The 22,774-nt window shown below is 43.2% G+C and overlaps 1 protein-coding gene across 5 annotated transcripts in view; it reads left to right on the top strand.

Annotated features, from left to right (window-relative positions):
* The window catches only part of UGT8 (UDP glycosyltransferase 8), a 35,019-nt gene that overhangs the window by 1,739 nt on the left and 10,506 nt on the right, over window positions 1-22,774 (top strand). For 3 of the 5 annotated variants that reach the window (XM_088056873.1, XM_088056874.1, XM_005532150.3), the window contains one exon: window positions 13,124-13,947. In XM_088056873.1, coding sequence (XP_087912999.1) covers window positions 13,126-13,947 — 822 coding nt within the window. In that variant the 5' untranslated portion in view covers window positions 13,124-13,125. Of the gene's footprint in view, window positions 1-9,210; window positions 9,275-10,342; window positions 10,589-13,123; window positions 13,948-22,774 lie in introns of those variants that run through there. The other 2 variants (XM_088056875.1, XM_088056876.1) reach the window with 2 other exon arrangements.

Below are 22,774 nucleotides of genomic sequence, written 5' to 3'. Positions count from 1 at the left end.
AAAGGTCAAGCGTGAACTTTTGGGGCGACATCGCGCTGGAGTCGCGGTGTTTAAGCGGGTATCAAGTGGCATCTTGTCTCTTTTTGCCTGCCTGCCCGTTTGAGCCGTGGAACAATCGTTGGGAATTGCGCAGCCCGTTTTGCATGCTCATCAGAGTTCTCTGGGGATGGACAGCAGGGAGCAACTCTAGTAGTAGGCATCCTTGAAGGTCTCCTCTCCCAAAGAAAACACCTTGAAATTAATGGCTTTTTTATTTTTTTTAATTTTTGTTTCATGTTATGATCAAGTAACTTAGTTTTGGGAGTAATTCACGTGATGTCACTTGTGTCCTGCCTTTTACTGCTAACATTTTTCTCGGTGAACATTGCCAGTCTGAAGCTGCCTGCCTGCTTTTCCAAGCAATTATCACACAAGGTCACTCTGATTTTTTAGCTGAGCTAGTTTTGAAGCACTGACACTACATAGTGTGCAATTAACCTTTGCTTCACGTTTCCTTGTTTTTCTTCCTTTGTTTCAGTCATTGATCCAGGCTGAACACTGGATACTGCAGTGGCTTCTCTTTTCCAAAAGACCAACCAGTTTGTGCTGGAGTGTTGTGCTCTGAGGCAGTTTTTGTGCTGTTGTGTAAATATTTCAGCTGAAATGCAGGGAAATGAGTATTTGGTTCAAAATGCTCCTGGATTATCTTTCCTTTGACAAAGTAAAATATTTGTTTTGCGATGTGTCTGTTAAATGTTGACATTCAGAGGTGAGAATCAAGTCAGTGTTTTGTAAACTGTAGATTGTCTTTTCTTATGGTGTTTCTAAACAGTTGGGTTGTTCTGAAGCAGGCTTCGGGTGGAGAAACCCATGGGATTAACCAGGGCTGGAGGAGAGGACATCTGAAATGATCCTGCATCCTTCTTCTGTGTGGTGTGATGCCACCTGAGCTCCCAGTCCTGTCCTTGCCCGTGTGAGTGGATTGAAGTGACTTGCTGAGTGAGTGCTAATGAAGCAGTGGGTTCGTTTTGATGGATTGAATTGGTGGCACTTTCAGCTTGGTCCGTGGCTACTAGCTGTTGTGCCTAGCCAGCTTTGTGTCATGGCCTTCTCTGTGCCTCTTGAGATGTGCACAGAGGATATGATTTGCTGGAATAATCTTCCTACCACTCGAAAAGTGTCCTGAAATAATTAAAAGTGTAACAACGTCTGCCTGACTTGGTTATTTTCAAATTTATGTTCTTGGGCGTGAGATACATTAGTTCTGACTTAAACTGCTGAGTGTTTATTGCCCATGGCTACTTTTCCTGCTGCTTTCCGCTTTGGGCTCTTTTGTTGGCCTCGCTGTTTCAGCTAGGTTGTTCCTTTCAGAATAGTGCAGGAGTTTAGCTTGGTTTATTCCTTATTGGTTGAGTCCCTTTTCTTTCACTGACAAGAGAAGTGCCACTGCAGTATTAAATCCTATTGTGTTTGTGGTGAGATCAAATTCGTGAGATGCTTAGCAAATGAAATAACTTCTCTTCTCCAGCTCTGGACTTTCAACAAATATTTTTATTTCTGTTTGGTTATTACAGAGTCATATTTGTGAAGAGAACAGAACTGTGTTTGAGGAATGCTGATACATGAGAACCATTTGACATCATTCCACCTCTTTTGTTGGTATTTCTAGTCCTCAGAAAAATTTCAGCATGGATTTATCTGTTATTGTTTTAGAAAGGATCTTTGGGCTGAAAACTGAGCTTCTGCTACAGCTCCAAGTGTTGGTGAATAGGTGTTGTAGAGGGCTCTTTTCCCTGTTTTCCAGGAAGTAAATAAAATACACTGGAAGCATTTAATAAGATTCACTGTCCTTCCCCAGGGGCAGCTTTGCTGGGAGGCAATTTCCAAGACTTGAGACATAAGGTTTCTTGAACCCTTTGATGAATTATTTTTGATCTTTTATGACACTTGGATGGATGGATGCTAAAATGCTCAGGGTGTGAGGTCCTGATATTCCTTGTAAAAAATAAGCATCTAAACAGCTTGTAGCCCAAACTGTGGCTATAAACTGGTTTGTTATGACCACTTCTCTTAAGCAGCAGAGTTGTGATGCCCATAATTTTGTGTAGGGAAACAAGCATAGCGTTCTTCTTTGCTGGTCTTTCCTCCTATGAATGGATGGTTCAGCTTTGCAAAAAAAAAAAGTAAATCAATTTGAGATTTTTTTCCCTTCTTACTCAGTAAATAAAGGAAGAGTTAATGGAAAGTCTTGAGTCAGCCTCTGATTCTGAGCTGGAAGTGAGCCTTGATGCCCTGCAGAAACAGCATGCTTTAAAAAAAATTCAAATATTAAGGCTGTGCCTCAGTGTATTTAGAGGGAGGTAACAGTGACAACGTAGAAGTTGGAGGAACTTCCGAGTTGCTTAATTCAAGACTATATTCCACTGCAGAAATTAGCTTCACCAGAAGTCTGGAAAAAGCTAGTTAATTTATTTATAACTGAAGATGGAGTGCATAAGTGTAACCAAAACTTCCAACATCAAATTCAGACATACAGAATTTTAGATTAAAATGCAGCTGCATATTTCATATTTGATTTGTTGTTTTGGGGTTTGTTTGCCCCCATCCAATTTAAAAGCTGTTTGACTTAAGTCAAATAAATAAGGTGCTTTAATGCCAATTCATGGCATACACATTTTAACAAGTATTGTGTATACTTTCAATTAAAATGAAGTACTAGTTTGAAAAGAAAAAAATCACAAAAGCCTAGTACGAAGCAAACAAAAGAGAAACAAGAAGACCTCAAGAAAACACATGGGCAGTACTCACATGTTCTTACTTGTGCTTATTTCTAGCTTTATGTTCAGGACATGATGGTTGTATTGCCAGTTTCATGTTTCAACTGCGAAATACTCAAATTTGAGGCAAAGTGAGGTCTGGTTGACAGTGCAGAGTGAGATTTGGTGAGCTTGGTGCCACTGGAGAGCTGGATTTGGCACAGCCCCAAGTCACCATAGTTCAGTTAAACCCTGCATGTTAATGCCAGCAGAGCTTTGTTGGAGAATTGCACCCCTGATGAAGCCTTGCTGGTCCTTAGAAGAACATTATTTCCTGAAACTGAACTTAGAAGAGGTGTGTGGTGATGTCTATGGTGCTTGGTCCCTGGGCACAAAACTTTATCATAAGTAACCAAGCTTTAAAATGCTTGTTTGGTCCAAATTTTGGGCAAAATTCCACGTGTGTTTCAGTAGCATGTCTGGATAGTGCTTGGGGCATCCATGACTCGTGGGGCTAAAAGTAAATGGAGCTGCTGGTGTCAGTCTTGTGAGGACTTGTGTGGAAATTTGCCCAAGGACAGTTGATGATTATCTGAATTGATTTTTATTTTTTTTTTTTTGCAAGTTGAGCATCTTGAATAACAGATCTGAGTGTATAAAATGTAGGAGCAAAGCTGTCATATTTCTTCAACCACTCCTAATGATAAGTGATTAATTACTGTGCTTTGTGACACTTTGGTAATTATTTTGCTTGTTTATCAATTAGCTTTATTTTCATGCAAGTACCCTTGAAGATTGGAGTATTCCAAATCATTTTATCTCAGACTATACTTTTATTAGATAATCAGTCCTGCCTTAAGCTGTTTACTGGTGAAATAGCTACAGGTACAGGCTATGAAGTTATTTCTGTTTTAAGCCCCCATCAGGTAATTATCACTGTGTAGTGTTGATGTTGAGGAAGTTTTAGTTGCTTTCCTGAAGTGGAGGAATACCTGGAAAGTGACATTTTTGGTGGGTGGGAACAGACATGTGCCTATGTAGAACCGCTTGGTGTGTGCCTGGATGGGTTACTGTTAATTTGTTTTGGTTTTACACCCAGACCCTTCTGGGAATTGTAGTCTTGGATAAGGGAACCATTGTTGTCTTGACACCTTGAATTTATTTTGTCTTTTCCTTAATATTTGTGGGTTAACAGACTGTCTTTGAAAACCTACAAACCCTGTCTCTAGACCATTCCTTTCTTCAATTATACTCTAGTCTTACTCAACTACTGGTGCTAGAAATTTGCAGGACGCTGATGTGTATTTAAAAATTTTTATACAGCTACCAAAAAAAAATAGCCCAAAACCTTATTGGAGTGTATTTTGCACCTTTTAGAAGATTGCCAAGTTGATTTCTGTCCCCTGCAGCTCTGGTAAGTGATGTGGTATTGATCTTAAAATCAGAATCTCAGGTTTAAACCATACAGGAAAGCTGTTACACAACTTTTAGCCTTACTCTAGGCCCAGATTGTACCGGAGATACTTGAAAGCAGGCACTCAAAATACAAATTTTGAAAAATTTGGAAGCAACAGCCGACAACTGAATTTGAAGAAAACTGACCTGTACATTTCAAAACAGAACTTATTAATTAACATATAAATTAACAGACTGAATAAGCTACATGTTTTTGGCATGTGTGGTGTTGCTGCAGTTATTTTAATTGAGCTGAATAAGAGCAAAACATGACGAAACCAAGTGCTTTTACTTTATTTCAAGTTGTATTTCCCACTGCTGAAACAAACCTGTGATAGTTTCCTTTGTGATAGTGTTTGTGTGGCTTGTTAAAATGTGCTTATTTGCTATAGGATGAAGTCAGAAACGGAACAAAGAAATTCATTGAGTGCTTCTGGGTGTCATGTGATGGCGTGACCAGGGAGAGGTTGTACCAAGCTGAAGCCAGCTGGAGTGAAAAGCAAAGCATCCCCCCAATAATCACTGAAGTTAAGTGAAAATCCCAGTAAAACGGGCTGAAGTTGAAAACTCATCTTGTTTCGGGTCTTGAGGCTTGTTCATGAGGCAGAATTCATGCTTGGGTGACAGTGGCATATAACTACAGGCACCAGTGAGTTAGGGTCATAACAAAGTGCACTGCAATTTCTTCCAGCCCCTTCCTCAGAGGGTCATTATATCAAAGGAGGTCCAGTCATTACTTAAAGTGTTGAGAGTCAGAGTCAAGGTGGTTTTTTTCTTTTTTTTTCCCTTTTCCATGTTTTTGGCACTTCATTCAGCCACTTTTTCAGCCTGTCTTTTGATGCCAGTGTGAGAGCAAAGACTTGGTGGGCAGCTTTGACCCTTCAGTGGGAGGCATCTTTGTCTTCATCAGCTGCTGTGGCACTGATGCCTCGTCCTCTCTGCAGGTAGAAAGATTCCTTTTATTTCCAGCACTTAGTCCTGTGGTGAGTTATTCTGTTCCTGGGCTCTTCAGGTCGCAGTGGTCACACAGCAGGAGCGGGGCTGGTAAAAAACATCTTCACCAGCACTGGTGTCCTGTGGGAATGTGGGGTAACCTGCTGGCTTCTCTCTGTTAATACCCCCAGCTCTGATGTCACGGCAGGATTTCTGGCTCTTTCTGTTGCAAAATGGCTGCAGCAGGTCGAGAAACTTAGGGTTTCAGGTCTGGGGACTTACATGGAGGAAAGGTCTCCAGGAGCTGAGGGGACTTTGTCCAGGGACTCGAATGTTGTTGCCGAAATACGCGTAATTTGTCAGGAGAGGTTCTCACGTCGCGTTGGACGAAGCAGACAAATCTCCCCACCGGGAGTGTATCTGGCTTGCAAACAGATGGCTCTTGGCTGCGTGCAGGGAGCAGTTGGCTTTCCAAGGTGCTGGGGGTGGGATAACCGTGGGCAACGGGGAGCGGAGCTGGATAATGGAGAGCGGCAATGCGGAGAAATCGGAGCCGCCGGCACTCGGAGTCGGGTTGCCCTCGGTGGAAGGCGCGGGGGTTTTAGAGCCATTTGTGGGTGTCCTTGGCTTTGCTAATCCTCACTCTGTAAAGTGTTACAAATTAGAGATGTTGAAACGCCCCGTTTGAGATGGCCGGTGCAAAACAGGACAAAAAGGACTGGCTGTTCTTGCTCTATTTGTTTTTATTTGGGTTATTAAAATGACTCAAGAATGTCTCTTGATTTGTTTTGACTACCCTACCTGGTTGGTCTACAGAGGTTAATGTTTCACAGGTTTTAAAATCTTGATGAAACTCAATTCCATGCAGTTAGTTGGGCTGAACTTGGAAAACGGATACTCGTAAAATACTGACCTTCAATACAGTTTATATTTTTATTGTGTGTTGTTTGCTCAGTTTTAGTGTATAGAGTGTTAAGGAGCATAGGTCACATGGAATGGAAGGTGCCTTTGCCCTGGTGGAACTTAGTTCACGTTATGAAAATATTTAATTAGACTGGAATCCTTTACTCTCAGGGAAATCAGATCCTGGCTGATAGGGTCACTACTGCAGAATTAGGACCCCAAAGCATGCAGGCCTTGCTTGGGTTTATAAGGCACTTGATTAAAAGTTCAAATTATTGCTATTAATAGATTTGGACCTCTTGAGTAGGTTTAGAATATAACCACTTCATAAAGGTAATATTTGTAAATACTTAATCTTTTTAGATGTGATGAGTCTTTTCAGAAGTTTCGGACGGTTTTCCATAGCCGTGAAGAATCACAGAGCACTTGCTTCCAAAAGCAAGAGTGAAGTGTTGCCAGGAGTGTTTGGCCACATAAAGGTATCCTAGTAGGACAGAATGAGAGTTGTGTTCCCATGTAAATTCGAAAGGATCCACCTGCTAGCATGCTTATTTAAAAGATTTTGTGTATAAACTGTGGGACCTGTGTTTTGAGGAAGCGCCTCCTCTGCCATGCTACCTGCGAAGTGAGGATTTCTGAAATCCTTTTTGTACCATGGTTGAGTACAAAAGCATAGGGAAAACCCTTCAGAGTTTGATAAAACATGTTGCACATACAGTAAGCGGTTGCTAAAAGTGATTTTTTAAGTTGCATATCCTTTTGACTCCCTCTTAATAGCTCCTTTTCTGTCTGCATAGCTGGCAGAGGATTGCAGTGACCTTGTAATGCCTACAGATCTTCCTCTTTTGTCTGGGGATGGGATGTTTTTTGTACCCATTGAAATGCTCCAATCACTGGAGAGAAGATGTTGTTTGGGAGACTATACAAAGTAAATGCAGAAGCTTGCTCTTGTTGATACACGTGTCTTACTAATTTCTTAATTTATTCATTTAGTTGGAAAAGGAGCCTGTGGTTGAAAGCCAGATCACACTACTCATCTAAAACATTGCAACACAGAATTGCAATCACAGCACGCACTGTGCCTCGGCAATTAGTAACAGGATGTGCGATAGGGAAAATTTGAGGACGTAAATCCAAAGGTTGTACAATACCTGGTACCAGAGTCTCTTCCCAGTGAAGTTCCTGGTTTGTTGCTCTGAGACTCTGCACCTTCTCTGCACTTAGTACCAAGTGTTTCCTAGTTTTCAACTGCAGTTTGCTGCCTGAAGTCTGCTTGGTTTACTGTAATGCTCCTAAAGGATTAGGGGAATAGTATTCTGGATTTCCTCTGCAATATGTATAGCAGAGCAAACAGTATTATGGGTTAAGCACATGTTTTACAATTCCCAGATTGATGGAATGGCTAAGGAGGCACATTTTAGCTTGAAGATCACGGTCTTCCTTACTGTCATCTGTTGTGCCACTAATTAAAGCCTTCCTGTCTCCATGATGAAATTACTTTCTGAGATTCATTGTCAGATGTTGTTTGGTCAGTGCATTTCCTCATGTAGGCAGCATTTCTGGGTGCTTGCCAAAAAAACACTGGTGTGGACTGCTCTTAAATCTTAAAATGTTGTTTGGAGGGAATGTGAAAAATTAGAGATATTGAAGGATGTGTAAAAGGCAAGTTTTTTCTTTTCTTTGATGGCTCTTCCACAGTTAGGCATCAATGCACTTCTTGCATATTTGTGTGTACATGTATATTTTTGCTCTGAGTATCAACTGCATGCATTTGGCTGACACAGCTAAGATTGAGATTGAGCATCAGTATATTTAGCCTAGAATGATCCTGTGCCGGTATTAGTGAAACCTTCCCTTTGTCTTGAAATATTTTCTTGGTCTTTCAGCGCTATGCTTAACTGCAAGTGCCTTCTGTTAGTCATTCCTGGTTATCCTGGGCTTGATTAAAGGCTTTGCTTACAGGGCCTTTGGTCATGCAACCTGGGTTGTAGGGCTTGGCTCCGTGTTTGTATAACTGAGGTGTTCACGAGCCTCTGGAGGATGAGTACCATGTTTTACCTGTAAAACTGTTTTTAATAGCAGCTAAAGCAAACAGAACTGTACATGGAGTGAGTTGGTGTCAGTGGGGTTTGGAGTGGGCAGGGCTGGAGCGGCAGTGAATTGGGTAATGTCAGCTAACAATCTGAGGTCAGTGGTTGGTTCTTTCCAACCAACTTTTTTAATGCTTCCTTTTTATTAGGAGCAGTAGTAAACCACAGTCAGCAGCTGCTTAGGTTGGATTTTTTGCTTTTTTTCCCAGAGGCAGTTTGTAGTGAGCTCCGTGAGCAGTTGTTCTTCAGCTTCCCTCAGCGTTTCTCTTGCTGTGCTTTCAACCACGTGTCTCTTGCAACAGCTACAGTACATCTGATCCAAAGAGGATTAAACACCGTGTTTATCTTTGGTGAAGGCTGCAGTTGGGCATGGTAGAGGTGGGATTGGCTCCTGAGGTAATGCTGCCCTGCTCATGGTGCCAGTTTTTGATCTCAGGTGGGATAATTCAGGTCAGATATGCCTTAGTGGGAGAACAGGAACTGGCTCTGGAGCCTGGCATGGGTGGTTGCTGTACGTAACTGAAAACTGGTCAAGGGCCCTCTACCTATGTGGAAACTGCATCACATCTGCAGCTTTTAATATAAGTGTAGTTGCTGATTAAATGCATCTTTCGGGAAAAAATTAAGTGGTGTTTCTGCCTTTTTGTTCCAATTGGTTCAGACACTGATGTGAAGTTTTGGGGAGTTGACGGCTCCAAGAGCAGAGTTTGTGTTCTTCCTTCTAAAATACTGAATTTTGTGCTATGAGGTGTAGTAGAGGGAGTGAGACAACAGTGAGAGGAAGATGAAGGAATAAATCTGCATGTTACCACAATTGTGGCAATTTGCAGTACACACGCTTCGCTGAAATGCATGGAAGTCTCATGTTTCTCCTTTTTAAACAATCGTAATATTCCTGGGATGCACACATTAGCTTTCCATTTGGGCATAGTTATTTCATTGCTAATTTGCTCGCAGATTTGGCCTTGCAGAGGTGGCAGCCTGTTCCTTTAACCTGTGCTGTCTCTGTGAAATGGTAATGAGTAATTTGAGCCCTTTGGGTAAGGTGAGAGTGATCAGCAGCTCAGAGATTGCTCCTTCGCTGTCAGAAGAGCACTGCTGTTTGGGATGAAGGGCACCTTTCCAGGCAGAGGAAACTCGGGAGCTCAAACTGCCCAGGTAAACTCGGCAACACTTAAAGAAAGGCTGAACGGAAGGGAGGAACTTAAAAAAGCAACTAGCATCCCTGAACTCAGGCTCTGTAAAACTTCCTTTGCTGCTTTTGAAGTCAGGACTGCTCTTGGTTAGTGAATAAAAAGGACTGTTTATATCCTTAGGTGTAAAGTGCCGAAGAACTGTTTAATCTTTTGAGTAGTGCTAAGTGTGGGAGTAGTTTGCATTCAGGCTGTGCTGGATGGAGGTGACTGAGAGGCTCTTCTGCTTCTGGATCTCTCTACGGTGGAGGCAAACATGGGCAATGGTATTGCTGGCTTGAGAATAGCTATTTCTGAGTGTCAGAAATAGGAGCTAGGCAGCCAGGGGTGTAAAGCAGAAAAAACCCCTCAGACATGCCAAAAAATTCTATTAGCAGTGATTAGCAGATTAAGGATTGGCAGCAAATCTAAATGTAACCTTGGGTACATCTTCCAGGACTATAATTGACTGTTGCACCAATTATTAATTGGAATTTATCTAAAATAATTTAAGTTTGATGTTTATGTACATGACATTAGACTTAATGTTTAAATGATTATTCTAAAGGTCCACTTGCATGACACCTATTTCAATGCCATTCATTTCATTTCCACATTGTTCAACCTTCTGGTGTCACACCTTTGTGAAGGAAGTGGAGGGGGTGGAAAATCCTCCTATTTTTTTTCTTCTGAAAGTCATTATTTTCTGTATAGTCACACTTCCTGTTGTAGGTCCTGCTTGGTCCTTCTGGGTGAATGGAAAAACACTTCCTTGAAACCAATAAATGATGATTTAGAAGTGTTTTGGTTGGCTGAAAACCTCTCCAACAATCTGACTGCCGGGAGTGTGCTTGATTTTCTGCAAGCCTTCAAAACTCATACTTTCTCTTTCATTTGAAAACCCCCACATGCAGGTCATTAAACCTACTCCAACAGCTACTCATAAAGTTAATGTTTAACTCCATGGTATGCCTTTAACTTTTTCTTGCTGTGCTCCAATAGGGGAACCCTTTCCAATCAGCAGCTGGTTTCACTACTATAAAGCTGCTCTGCATCTGGTTCTTCTCCATATCCTTGTTTTTAGGGCTTTTTGGCTGAAAGGAATGGCTTTGATTCAATGATCATTTTGTGGGTGTTGTTTGGATGGGAGTTATGTTATGTTTTGGGGATTTTTTTAAAATGTTAGCAAATCTGGATTTTCCTTTTTGCCCTCTGCCACAAAAGGATGTTGCATGCCAGCTCAAATGCCGAAACAGTCTTGTTTAATGGAGGCCAACCCTAACAAGGACTTAAGATAGAGGTACAAAATGGTTTTATATTGTTAACCGTCCTGGAGAAGTGTGTGATTCTGTGTCTCTGGGCTTCTCGTTCCTCTTTTCTGTCAGGACACCTGGCAATTCCTTTTTGTGCTCCTGGTGTTCAGAAAAGGAGGGCAATTGCGTTGGACGTTGATCCTTTTTATTTGTTTTGGCCAGTGATTTGTTCTGGGAGTTGACTGTGGTAGTGTGGCTGGGAGTCAGTAGGAAGAACCCCTGAGAGTTGTGATCAGCTGGCTTCCAGCTGAGCACCACCCTGGCATTGTCCAGTAAAGCCTTCTGTGTCTGGGCACTGCTTGCTGCTTTGGGAGATGAGCTGAATTGGAAACTCCCACTGGAATAGCCAAGTCTGTCCCTTTGGGAATACCTGCTGTGCTGGGGGAGCTCATGGCTGAGGGCAGCTTGGGAGCAGGGGAGTGTCTGGGAGAGAACCTGGAGCTGAGCTTGGGTGGCTGTCTTGATGCCCTGCTGATGGCACCGGGCACCCACCCATTCCCCAGTTCCCAGTGTGCCAAATGGGAATTAGGCTCATGATTAATTGGCTTACAGAGTGCTGTTACCTATTGCCCTTGTTCCTGCAGAATTCCAAGCTGAGCTCCCTGCTTCTCTCTGGCCGGGGCACGAAATGATGAGGCTGCAGGTTCCTGCCAGAAGTTCAGTAGAAGGTCAATGCGATTTTTTTCCCAGTAAAAATGTCACTTAAATCGGCATTTCTCTAACAGCATCATGTGTTTAATGTCTCTATGACTTGGCAGATCCTGTGCATATATTTTCCAGCTCCCATGGAAGGTGCTTGTGTTGAAGAGGGGAGTTGCATAATAGGTTTTTGAGAAGTGATTATTGTTTTACCAGTTCTGAAGATGCCACAAGGTGCAGACTGCCAGGGAAGTGTGTTGTGTCATCTCTTGACACTGATTCGCTGCAAGAGGATAAAAAATCATGTTTGGTAAATGGTTTTAGTTGTATTGCCAGGTTTTCATGTTAGTATTTGTAATGCCTTCACAAGGAGTAAAATGTCTGATGTGATTCCTGTTTAAAACTTGGCTGCCAGGTAAGTGTGGGGAGGGGAAGCTAAGGGCAAATGCTGTCGGCATCCTAGGGGAAGGATGGCTGTAGATCCAGTGGCTTTTGGTGGCATGTGTGTCACCCCAGCCGTGGAAAATATCCCTTAGGGCTAAGGATTGTCTCTTCTGTGCTGTGCTCTAGGCCTCAGATCAGGAGATGGAAGTAGAGCCGGCCTGTGGCAACATGCTGGATCATGATGAGCCCTTAGGCTCCTGTAACCTTTGATTTCTGCTGCTGATAGGAACATAACTAAGTTTCCCAGTCCTGCACCTCCATTCATGGTTTTGTAATATCACTCTTGTTGACAGGAGCAGTAACTCAATACCGTGGGAATGCTTCTAGCGTGGGGAGATGGAATCAATAATGGAATTTTTCTGAGTTGGATTAATCATTTTCCTTGGGAGACCTAACTGCTGTCTACAACTACCTGGAGGGGACACCCTTCAGATAACTTAGTACAGAGTAATGTAACTCAGAACAACCCTTAAATTTTTATATCATAAGCGTATAGGAATATAGTAATTTATAAGTAGCTGTATAAAATAAGAGATGCTCTATTTGTTAGCTGCTAACCCATGTAAGATTAAGTAAGGAAAAGTCCTGAGCAATCTGTTTTAAGAGGGTTATATGACAATAGCGGGGAGACAGCAAGGACCGAGCAGTATTGTCCGTTGTTCTTATTTATAAAGGACACTGCAACAGACTCGGGCTTCCACGTGGATTGGTTTGGCAGGAGGAAAAGAGCAGATTGTTTGGTTTGGCTTGTACTCATTTCTCTGTCCTAGGAGGGTGATGGTGACTGAGGAGTTTCCGACATGTCCTCATTGTGCTTTGAAGGCACTTTGCTTTCCTCTGCTGCATACAGCATTTTAAATCAGCCAACCACATGTAACAAGTATTTCCTCTTTTCCTGCTGTCAGGAGCTGTGCATTTAGGGTGGCAGTGGGGTTTTTCAGCGTAGGTAGAGCTGGTGTTCAAGTGGGTGTTTAAGTGCTGATTTAAGTAGGTTCAGAATCAAGTACCTGTTGAAGTGCTTCAGTGGAAGTTGTGGTGTTCACGTGTGCAGTACTAACTCCTGTTAGTCAAGTCCTTCTTGTTAGCAGAATGCCGTTTTTGGAAGCTCAAAGTTGGCTCTTAGTCAACAGTAGCATCTTCCTGCCTGATTTTTTTGCTTTCCACCCTTATGTGTCTGGTCAGCATTGATACTAAAGAAAAACATGGCACGAATTTACGCGTCCTTTCAGGAGGAAAAAAGCCCTGTATCTTCTCTATGCCGGCAGCTTACATGACAACAAAACCCTAGAGAACACTGTGCTGAAATCAGAGTAGAGAGCTGCAGCTTGAAGGAGGACAACTTGAAGTGCTCATAACCGTGCAAAAGATAGGATGGTGGGCTTAAACTGCCAAATGTAGTCCTTTTGTCTGGGATGTAATGCTCTTATTTTTCCTTTCAGCTATGAAGCCGTACGCTCCAGCCTTCGTTCTCCTGTGGAGTGCTGTCGGGATAGCGAGGGCTGCCAAAATCGTTGTTGTGCCGCCAATTATGTTTGAAAGCCATCTTTATATTTTCAAGACTCTGGCCTCAGCCTTGCATGACCAAGGTCACCAGACAGTGTTTCTCCTCTCTGAGGGCAGAGAGATTCCTCCATCTAATCACTACAGACTTCAGCGCTACCCAGGGATCTTTAACAGCAGCACCTCGGATGATTTCCTCCAGTCCAAGATGAGGAGTATCTTCTCGGGGAGGCTGACTGCCCTCGAACTGTTCGATATCCTGGACCACTATTCCAAGAACTGCGACATGATCGTCGGCAACCGAGACCTCATGCGTGCCCTCAAACAGGAAAAATTTGACCTGCTCCTGGTAGATCCCAATGAGATGTGTGGATTTGTTATAGCCCATCTTTTGGGGGTTAAGTACGCCGTGTTTTCCACTGGCCTCTGGTATCCAGCAGAAGTGGGCGCTCCAGCTCCCCTGTCCTACGTTCCAGAATTTAACTCGCTGCTCACAGATCACATGAACCTATTCGAGAGGATTAAAAATACTGTTGTTTATCTTATTTCAAGATTTGGAGTCAGTTTTTTGGTTCTGCCAAAATACGAAAGGATAATGCAGAAACACAAGGTTCTTCCAGAACGTTCCATGTATGACTTGGTCCACGGATCCAGCCTGTGGATGCTTTGTACTGATGTAGCGCTGGAGTTCCCGAGACCGACGCTACCCAACGTTGTTTACGTGGGAGGAATCCTAACGAAGCCGGCCAGCCCCCTGCCAGAAGTAAGGTTTGCTGAGTTTTACAGTGATTTCTGTGGTTTCTGCTTGACCTCATGTGAGGAGGGGCAGGCTTTAAGCAGTGATTTTCAGATGTTCTGTTGTTGCTTGGTGAAACGTTCCCTGGAAGTCACTTTGAGCGGTGCTGAGGGAAGCTGTGGGTCACAAATTCAACAAAATGAGGCATTTTTGGATGATGCAAGTGTTTTGCTTTTGAGTGAGGTGCTTAATGCTGCACTAGAGGTGAAAGACAGTGCATTCTGTCTTGGAAATCACATCAGTAGCTTTTAGCCAAACTAAAAACGGTCTAAAATGAACATAGGGTAGAATTCACGGATACTGCTTATGCTTAAAGAAGCCTGGTAGGTTACACCAGGTAATTTCATGCTGTGGGTGTTTTTGTGGTATTTCTGTGCCTCCCTTAGGTTTGATAGTGACCAAGAAGATGTGTACATGAACATGAAAAGGCTGTACCGAGTGAGAAATGGAGATGAGTTGACATAAACAGCACCGTGGCTGCACTCAGATCCCAATTTTTACTATGCACGTGCAGGACATCAGGGTCTGAACTTGAGACTGAAATAGTGATAGTAACTGGACTGACTCCAGAAATCCTGGCTGCACAGATTAATTATTAAGTTTGATTACTTCAGTGATCTTTGATATGTTATACCTAAGAACGCCTCTGTTGAGCAGAACAACGGTGAGCAACAGGCAGAACAATCTCGCAGAAAACCATGTCATTTATGCTTCTGTTTGTGTGTGCATAAACAAACAGTTCTTGAATTGGAGGTGATTTTTTAATGGATGCTTTTGGCTGGATGATGAAAAGGGCTAGGTAGACCTGCAGTGCTCAACAGTTTGCTTTTTTAAGTGGCTCTTTGAGGCTTTGCTTTTTGTGTGCAAAGTGCTGTTATTTCCTTTTTCAGTAAGCACAAAAAGGTGTTGGAGTAAGCGGTTTAGGTAATAGGTTAACGTTGTCTGTTTTGTGTCTTTTGATGTTCAGTGTAACAGGAGAGTGACAGTGACCTTGAAACAGTCCTGTAGGTCAAGTAAATGGTGGCAAATGTTTGTTACAGTGGGGGAAAGGAACTACCTGTGATTATTTGTGGGCTGAGACGTTATTTACCTTCTTCTCAGTTTTATCAGGCAATGCATCCTTAGTGTTCAAGGCATGAGTTCTCACTGAACGTGAGAGAGGGACCAAGTGAGCACGTTCCTCCTTTATCCTGTAATTTATCCGTGCCTAAGCTGTTCCCCATCCCTGTGGTGCATCCTGTAGGTAAATTATTGGGCAATCAGTTTGTGTTTGCCGAGCAAGGGGATGAAAGTCACAACTGTCCTTCTGTCCTGGCAGATGAAAACTGTGAGTGCAGATAGCGAGTGCTGCGGCTGTTCTCTGCTCTTGCTGCATCTCCAAGGCAGCAGCCTTGGCCAATTTATTTTCTGCAGCTTCTAGTTTGGTGCATTAGGGTGAGCCAGAAGGAGAAGCTAGTTCATGTTTCTGTGCTGGGCTGGAATTGGTGATGCTTCAGCAGCTCCCTCAATTAATTTTCTTGTCTGTGGATGCCGATTAGAAAAAGGGAGTGTGTAACTGGGCACAGTAACTACAATTTGCCCACTAAAGCTGTTATTACAAGTTTTTCTGGTTTCTTGAATTCACCAAAACTGCTTATAAGTAGCCTAGTCCACTTTGCTAGACAAGTATTGGGGGGGAAAAAAATCAGCGGTATTCTTTAAAGTCCGAAATACCAGAGCAGGTTGCCTGGGCACGTCAGTAGTGGCACCCCTGTGTTATTTCCTTCTTTCCCCCTCACCAAAAATAACCAAGTAGTTTGCTTAACCATAATAGAATGCCTATGCATAAGTTAAAAGTTCTTTGTGTTAATAGGCAGCATCTTGAAAATCAGAGGTGCAAAGTGACAATTAAGAACTCAATGAGGAGATAAAGGTCAAGATCTTATAGGGTGTCACAGGTGGCCATTCTTTCATCCCAGGGCATGGGGTAGCTCTGTTTTGTGGCTGCTCAGATTCTGCAACTGTTCCTTGAACTTCTTGAAAGGAAAGCTAGAAAAGCACAGCTTTAAAGGTAGCACGTAGCAGTGAGTGCTGAATATTCATGTCATGTAACAGCGTGTATGTGGGCGGGGAAACAAACTCGGCCCAGCTTTGCTGGTCATCTGTGTTAATATTATGTGTTTTACCTATATATGTGTGTAGATATACATAACCTGACCCAGCTTTGCTGTCCCATCTGCATTAATATTTCGCTCCTGGGGCACATCCTCCCTGCTGATCCTGCAGCTCGCTTGTGTCGAGCATGATTTTCAGCCGCTGCCGAGCTCTGTAGCAATTACGCTGCAGCCCCCGGCTGTGGCGCACAAGCTGCGAGCGTGTCTTTGGCTCTCAGCTCGCCCAGATGCCTCGGGAAGGCTCGGATCCCGCTCCCGGTGTCGGTCTGCGCTTGGCGCAGTGTCCCTGGGGAAGTCGCAGTGACCGGCGTGCCAGGGAGGGGGAGCCGGCGGGGAGAGCAGCGGGTCCTTTGGAGGTCACGGCTCTGCCCGGCTCCCTGCGGTGCCTTGCGGCTCCCTCCTCGGCAGGGCAGGGTCAGCCTCACCTGTGCAGGCAGCGGCTGAAGTGCCGGGGCACGGCGCATTCCCCCTTGGGATCCCTGCTGCGGGTGGGTGAAGCTGAGCCCTCCGTGTCACTCGGCTCTGCCGTGCTAGCAGGGCTGATGGTGGCTTTGCAAAGCTCTGCGTAGGCGATTGTGGTTGTCTTCTGTGAGAGCCAGTGTGACGTTTTCACTGGTTAAAACTGGGTTTAGACAGTGCTCCTTGCTTGCTGTGCTGCTCAGCAAAAGATGAGGAGATGGTGAAGGTGACTTAACCCACGGGCATGTGGAATTGTATTTGCTTATTTATGGGTGCAGAGTCCAGGATTTGTATACATAACTCATAAAAGTGTATGCTGAGTTATAGAGAGGACAGTGTGAACAAAATTAGCCTTAAAAGATGAAAAGCCTAGAGACAGACTGGCTGTCAAGCCCTTAAGGTCATCAGTGACTTCAACTACTGAGGGTACGGTGTTCCCTGGCAGAATTTTCCAGATAACTCACCGGCTGTTAGGAAAATCACTGGCTCCTCTGCTCTTCCTCACTATGCTTCTCCAGAGAAATCTGAATGAAGCGGGCTTTATTCAAGGGACACCCTTTTAAGCACCAACAGGGAAACCTCTGGGGTTTGTACCTTGTGACCAGGTTTGATGTGTACTAGGCATTAATCAGCCTGATAAAATACAACCCTGCATCAGGGCAGGAAGCTGTGGGGTGCTACAAGCAGCTGCCTGGGGAAATACTCAGTCCATGAGTAAACTAAATTTATGCTGCAGAGGAGGGTTGTTCTCATTTTGGAGTAATAAGTTGTCCTTACAGCCACAGCTGTCAACAGATAATTACAGGAACTTCCTCGCTCCTCCGTGGACATGTCTTATCTGAGCTCCTTATTATACAGATGAAAGCCTATGCAGCAAATCGGTGGCTTTGAAATATCTTCACTGAAAAGTGTTTTGTTGGGTTTGTTTGGTTTTCTGGGGTTTTTTCTTTTTTTTTTTTTCCTTCTTCTTGAGCCTTGCTGAGAGTTATAAATTTACTAGGTTTGTTAGCTGATAGTTGTATTTATATTGAAGAAGAGGTGGAAGAATCAAGAGATGTTGTACTCCTTAAACTTGGCTTTTCTCCTTCATTCAGATTCAAGGACACATCTATAAGCCCTTGCAGGCTGTAGCAGTAGATTTTGTGCTTGGTGTAGCACCATCGTTTTAGTATTATTTTTAAGGTCTGGGGAATGGTTCTTACAGACGTGTTCGGACAGTAAATTCCTGGTGATGTGAAGCAATTCTAGAGCTGTTCTAAAATGCACGTGGCTGTAAGCTGGGGAGGCAAAAAGTCTTTTAAGGATGATGCAGCATTGTATAAATTCTGTAGTGAGCTGTATGATCATGTGTTTTGCTTCTGAGATGTATTTTAGATAAAGCTTTTTTGTCCTCCCCAGAATTTGATACTTTGATCCGCAGAAAAGGTTTGTGTGAGCTCTCCAGGTACCCACAGTCCTAAAACTCTAGTGTCTGGTCTCAGCTGCTCCAGTAGGACTGGGTTGGTGACCCATGTCTGTTGTGCTGTACCTGCTGCATTTGAAATTGGGGAAGAAATGTGACTCAGCATGTGTCTGTTTAGCCCGGGACTTGGGGAGAAGGGTGCAGGGCTGATTTTGGAGGTTGGTTAAGCATCCCCAGTTAAACTCCTGGGGAAGGCAGGTCCTACATGAAGCTGGCATCCCATGAGCTGGCAAAGGAGTACCAAACCTTCAGTGAGCCTGTGCTCTGCTTTACCAAAAAACAAGCTTACTTGGTTCATGGATTACAGTCCAGGGTGGTTATTTATTGAGTTCAAGCAGTTGTTGATGTTGGGGATGGAAAATAAAAGTTCCAGACCTTAGATGTTGCGTAGGTCAGATGATGAAAGCTAAAAGCAAGAGAAGGTACTTGGTTGTTTTTATTCATACTGCAAAAAAAACCCCCAAACCAACATTTTAATAAGCTGCTGCTGTGAGCAGGCTTTGTGGTTTTAAATATTCTAATTTATTGTGTTGGTATTAGAACCCACAAGCTAACAAGATTTATTCATTTTGGTAACATGCAGTGGTTTAAGTGAGTGCCTCATCCAGGTTTTGAGGGATGACCTCTACAGAGGACAAATAATGAGCCAGTGTTTTTCCCATATTTCTCTGACTTATATTATAAATCAGAAGATAGGAATTTATTTCAAATGGCATTGTTTTATTTCCTGGGGCATTTGGAACATCCCTGAGTTTGGGTACCATATTCCTATAATTTGGGATCTTGGGATGTGCTCAAAACTTGACATTTACAAGTAGCAAGCCTAATTAATATTACTGACTTGGGGGAAAAAATAAATCTTAAATCAAGACAGCTTTTCAGATGTCCTAGTTGCTTAAAGGTGAAGTGGATAATTTGTTTATGACCGATACTTTGCTTTGGGGGGGATGAGGTGTCTTCAGCCAAGTGCTTTGTGAGGAGACATCTTCCTGAGCCTTCCCAGGATGTTCACGGGGGGAATTCTGAAGGCAGTGCATTCTGCTGCTCACCCTGACCAAGGGGAGTCTGGGTGAAGGATGTGGGACTTACACAGGCTCAGAAGCCAGCGGATTTTTGGCCTTTCAGAGAAATGGTGGTGACTAATGGCTTGCTTATATAAATATAAAAGTACATAGGTGTTGTGTATGTAGTATGTATATGCACACTTTACATGTACTTATAAATCTGTAAAAAAAGATAAGGGAAGGAAGTAAAACCCAGGAACAAAGACAAGCTATTATATCTGAAGAGGAAAATGAAGAAGAAATTGCAATTATTAGATTAAAGGATTTAGAGCTACAGGTTAGAATTCTATCTCTTAGCATCAACAGAGTGCAAGTCTCATACTAGAACAGCAGCAGACAAAATTTCCCACCTAAATAAGATTGTCATGTGGATTCATGGGTGAGGTGTATGTCAGTATCTGTAATACAGAGGCCCCTATTTAAAATTTAGCTTCCTGTCAATTTTCTTCCTACCTGTATGAGCAGCAATTTAATTTGACTTTGTTTTATAGACAGAGTAAGTAAAAACTGTCTCAGTACTTAATACTGTTTTTTCCTAACTCCTGTGGAGGTTTTCGCTCTGTATGGAGCAAATGAGAGGGTTGGTAAAGCCTTGGTTTGCATTTCCTTTTGACAATCATCAAACTTTTCTGTGCATGTTGGCAAGCTCATGCTTAGGAAGGAGGTTTTTTTGGGTACTTTTTAACAGAATGTTGCCTGTGGGGAATGCCAACAAGGTTTTTAGTTGGAACCCTGGGTTTGAGGATCCCTCTGCTGCACCCGCTACTCTCTGCAGTGATTTTAATAACCTCTCCTGAAGGGCAAGCTCCTCGTTTTCCACTCCTCCCATTCATTTGAAAGGCAAGGTTGCTTTCCCAGGGTGCTTGCCAGAGGTCTGGTGAGTAATGGATTTTTGCATCAGGCAAGTCCTTGCGTGGCACTTTTCCTGCTTGACCTCTAGCTCTGGGTAGAGCGTGTTCCCGGAGCTTCACTGGATATGCCTGCAGCTCTAGAGGGAGCTCAGGTATGGGAGCAAAGGCTTTGGGGGACTGCATTTCCTAGCTCTGGTTTGGAGTGTGAACTATATTCCTCTTCAAATTTAAATGGACTTGAACTCTCTGTCCCTGTTGGATGCTAAATGGGAAAAGGCAGTCAAGGTCCGGGATAAGAAAATACATTTTAGGCACTGGAAAGCCTTGTAAGGTTTGAAAGACTGGTTTGTGGTTTTTTTACACTCTGTGTGTTTTGGAGAAGGCAGATACACAGTGTGTGTGTGTATATATATGAACATCAAATAATCAGTGAGAAATATGAAAGGAAAAAGTTGTCTGTATTTCAGCAGGGCTGAATCTGTGTCTAATACTGAAAAACTGAGCAGCATTGTTAGATTAATATGTGGTGACTGTGCTTAGTACTGCTTGGGGTTCTGATAGGAAACAGTGGAGATCTTAAGTTTGTTTGCCAGCTGGTAGGAAGTTTCTTCTTAGCCAGCAAGAAAACAGGGATTTATCTAATGCCACAGTCTGAGTAGGCTTCTTTAGTGGGCACAAGGTGTTGTTTTTGGAGTTGCCTTACTCTGTGCCAGTATGAATTACAAAATATGAGCAAATTGTGTGGATATTGACTGCATGCCCTTGTTTGTATGGTAGCTGTCATTGGTAAAGCCCAGGGAAGAGAAAGAACTAACTTGTCTTTAATTCAGAGAGAAATGGGGGAGGATCCTGTCCTCATTGGGCACTGGATGTCCGCTTTTAATTGTGCTAAGAACTTAATTAAGATGGATGGTATGGAAAGGAGCAGGTCCCGATAAAAGGGAAGAGCTGCTTCTGCTTGGTAGCCGTAGTTTTTCAAAGGCAGGACTTCAGTCAGTGGAAAATAACCTTTGGAGTGTGCCCAAGGTGTGCCGGGTGATGCGGAGCCGGCGGAAGCGGCTGGATGTGCCTGGAGTCAGGGAGGCCGACTCCATCCTCTGCCTCGTGCCCTCGGTGTTCGCTGGGTGTGCTGTGTCCTTCGCTGCTCTGAGCAAATAAAAACTCCTGGTTTTGGTTCTAGACTGACTTAAAAACTCATGGCAAGGAAATACAAACAGCTGTCTTGGCCTGGAGTAGCAGTTTCTCTGAGTTTGCTGTGGAATTATGTGTTTTTATAACTTTTAGGTTATATGATTCTGTTTATTTTGTGATATAAAGGTTGTCGAAGGGCGTCTGTATGACCTTAGACCACCTGTTCTGATATGTCGTGTTAGTAAAATCTGAAATAAAAATGTATTAAGACAGAATTGAAATGTGTCATGTGAGAGAAGTACTGATCAGAGGACGGTGGAGAAGTTTGGGCATTCAAAAACATGGTCTTTATACCTTTGAGTTGATTTATCAGTGAGTGACTTCTTTCTAAAGCTAGCTTAATGTGGCTTCTTATTTTAAAATAGATCTGGTTTTGTCTGCTCCATGCAGCATTTTGTAGGAGAAGTTGTTGCATAGGTTGGCTGTGCTCTGCCTTGGGGAAAGGGTGGTTTGCGACCATGTTGGAAGAACAGGCGTTTGTGCTATTGCACATTTGGATCGAGCAGCTGAACAGGGAAAGCTTCGGATATTACACCCGGTTGTGTTTGTATTTGTGCACTTTGTTTATCTGAAACAAAGCTCAGTATTAGGCACCACTGGTTACTGCCAGCTGGGCCCTCGCTCCCTGCTCACAGCTGTGTGTTGGGCACCGGGGCCTGCGGAGAATGGCTAATTAGAAAACCGGGCAGAACAAAGCCCACACAGTGGGGCTGGCACAATAGCATTCCTGTCTCACATCGGTCAAAAGATGGGGTTTATTTCTTGATTCCTCCCCTCCTCGCTCCTATAGTACAGCACAGATCAATAAGTGCTTCTTCTCCCGATGCAAGCACTGAGTCCTGTACTATTCCTCCCAAAAGACATGCACAGAGCTTACATGGAAACAAAGCAGAGACCTGGCAGGGGTGGGTGCAGTGTTCTAAGCAGAGGTCCTTTAAGTTTTTTATACTTTAGTGTGCATTTTTTATAATTTTTTAACACAAATTCTGTGAAAATGGTAATTAAAAGAGGTATTAGGTGATACTTGCATTATTTATTCTTTTTTAAACCATTTAAGTGAAAATTTGAATTGGTTGTAGTATGTGCATTAGGGGATCCTATATTATGAACGTGTATAAAGCTGTAACTGGATGAAACACAAAGCTGAGCTGGAAAATGTCATTGACAATTCGGTTCAGAATGTGAAAGTGCTGCATTAGACTTGCCAGGCCTACACTTGCAATGGACATAAAGTACACAAGCTTAGTCAGTGTCTGTTCTGATTCTTTATTAGGATTTCTGTTGCAAGTTTTGCTGTCAAGTTCACCGAGGTTTGGGGGTTACAATTCCTTAAGGTTTGATCGCTGGTTTGGAGGGGAAAAAGCCAGAGCTCTGTTTCTAAGTCACCGCTAGGTTTGTCAAGTTGCCTCAATTGAAAGAAAACCTGAAAATTTCTTCTATTTGGGGTTGAAGGAGAGGGTTAGGTGCTCTCTTCCACTGGAAGAGAGAGCCATTTAAAGAAGTGCATGTCCTGATAATTTATGTCTTAAGTTTTAATTAAATTCTTAATTCTGTGCTCGGTTGAAGCTTGAGCCGGAGTTTGAGAAAGGCACAGATCAGCTCATCATGTCACAA

Source organism: Pseudopodoces humilis, chromosome 6 (genome assembly GCF_049639895.1).
Source record: "Pseudopodoces humilis isolate 2021_Gansu_Grassland_sample_001 chromosome 6, ASM4963989v1, whole genome shotgun sequence".
Taxonomy (NCBI): domain Eukaryota; kingdom Metazoa; phylum Chordata; class Aves; order Passeriformes; family Paridae; genus Pseudopodoces; species Pseudopodoces humilis.
This window is presented reverse-complemented; position numbering and strand designations above follow the sequence as displayed.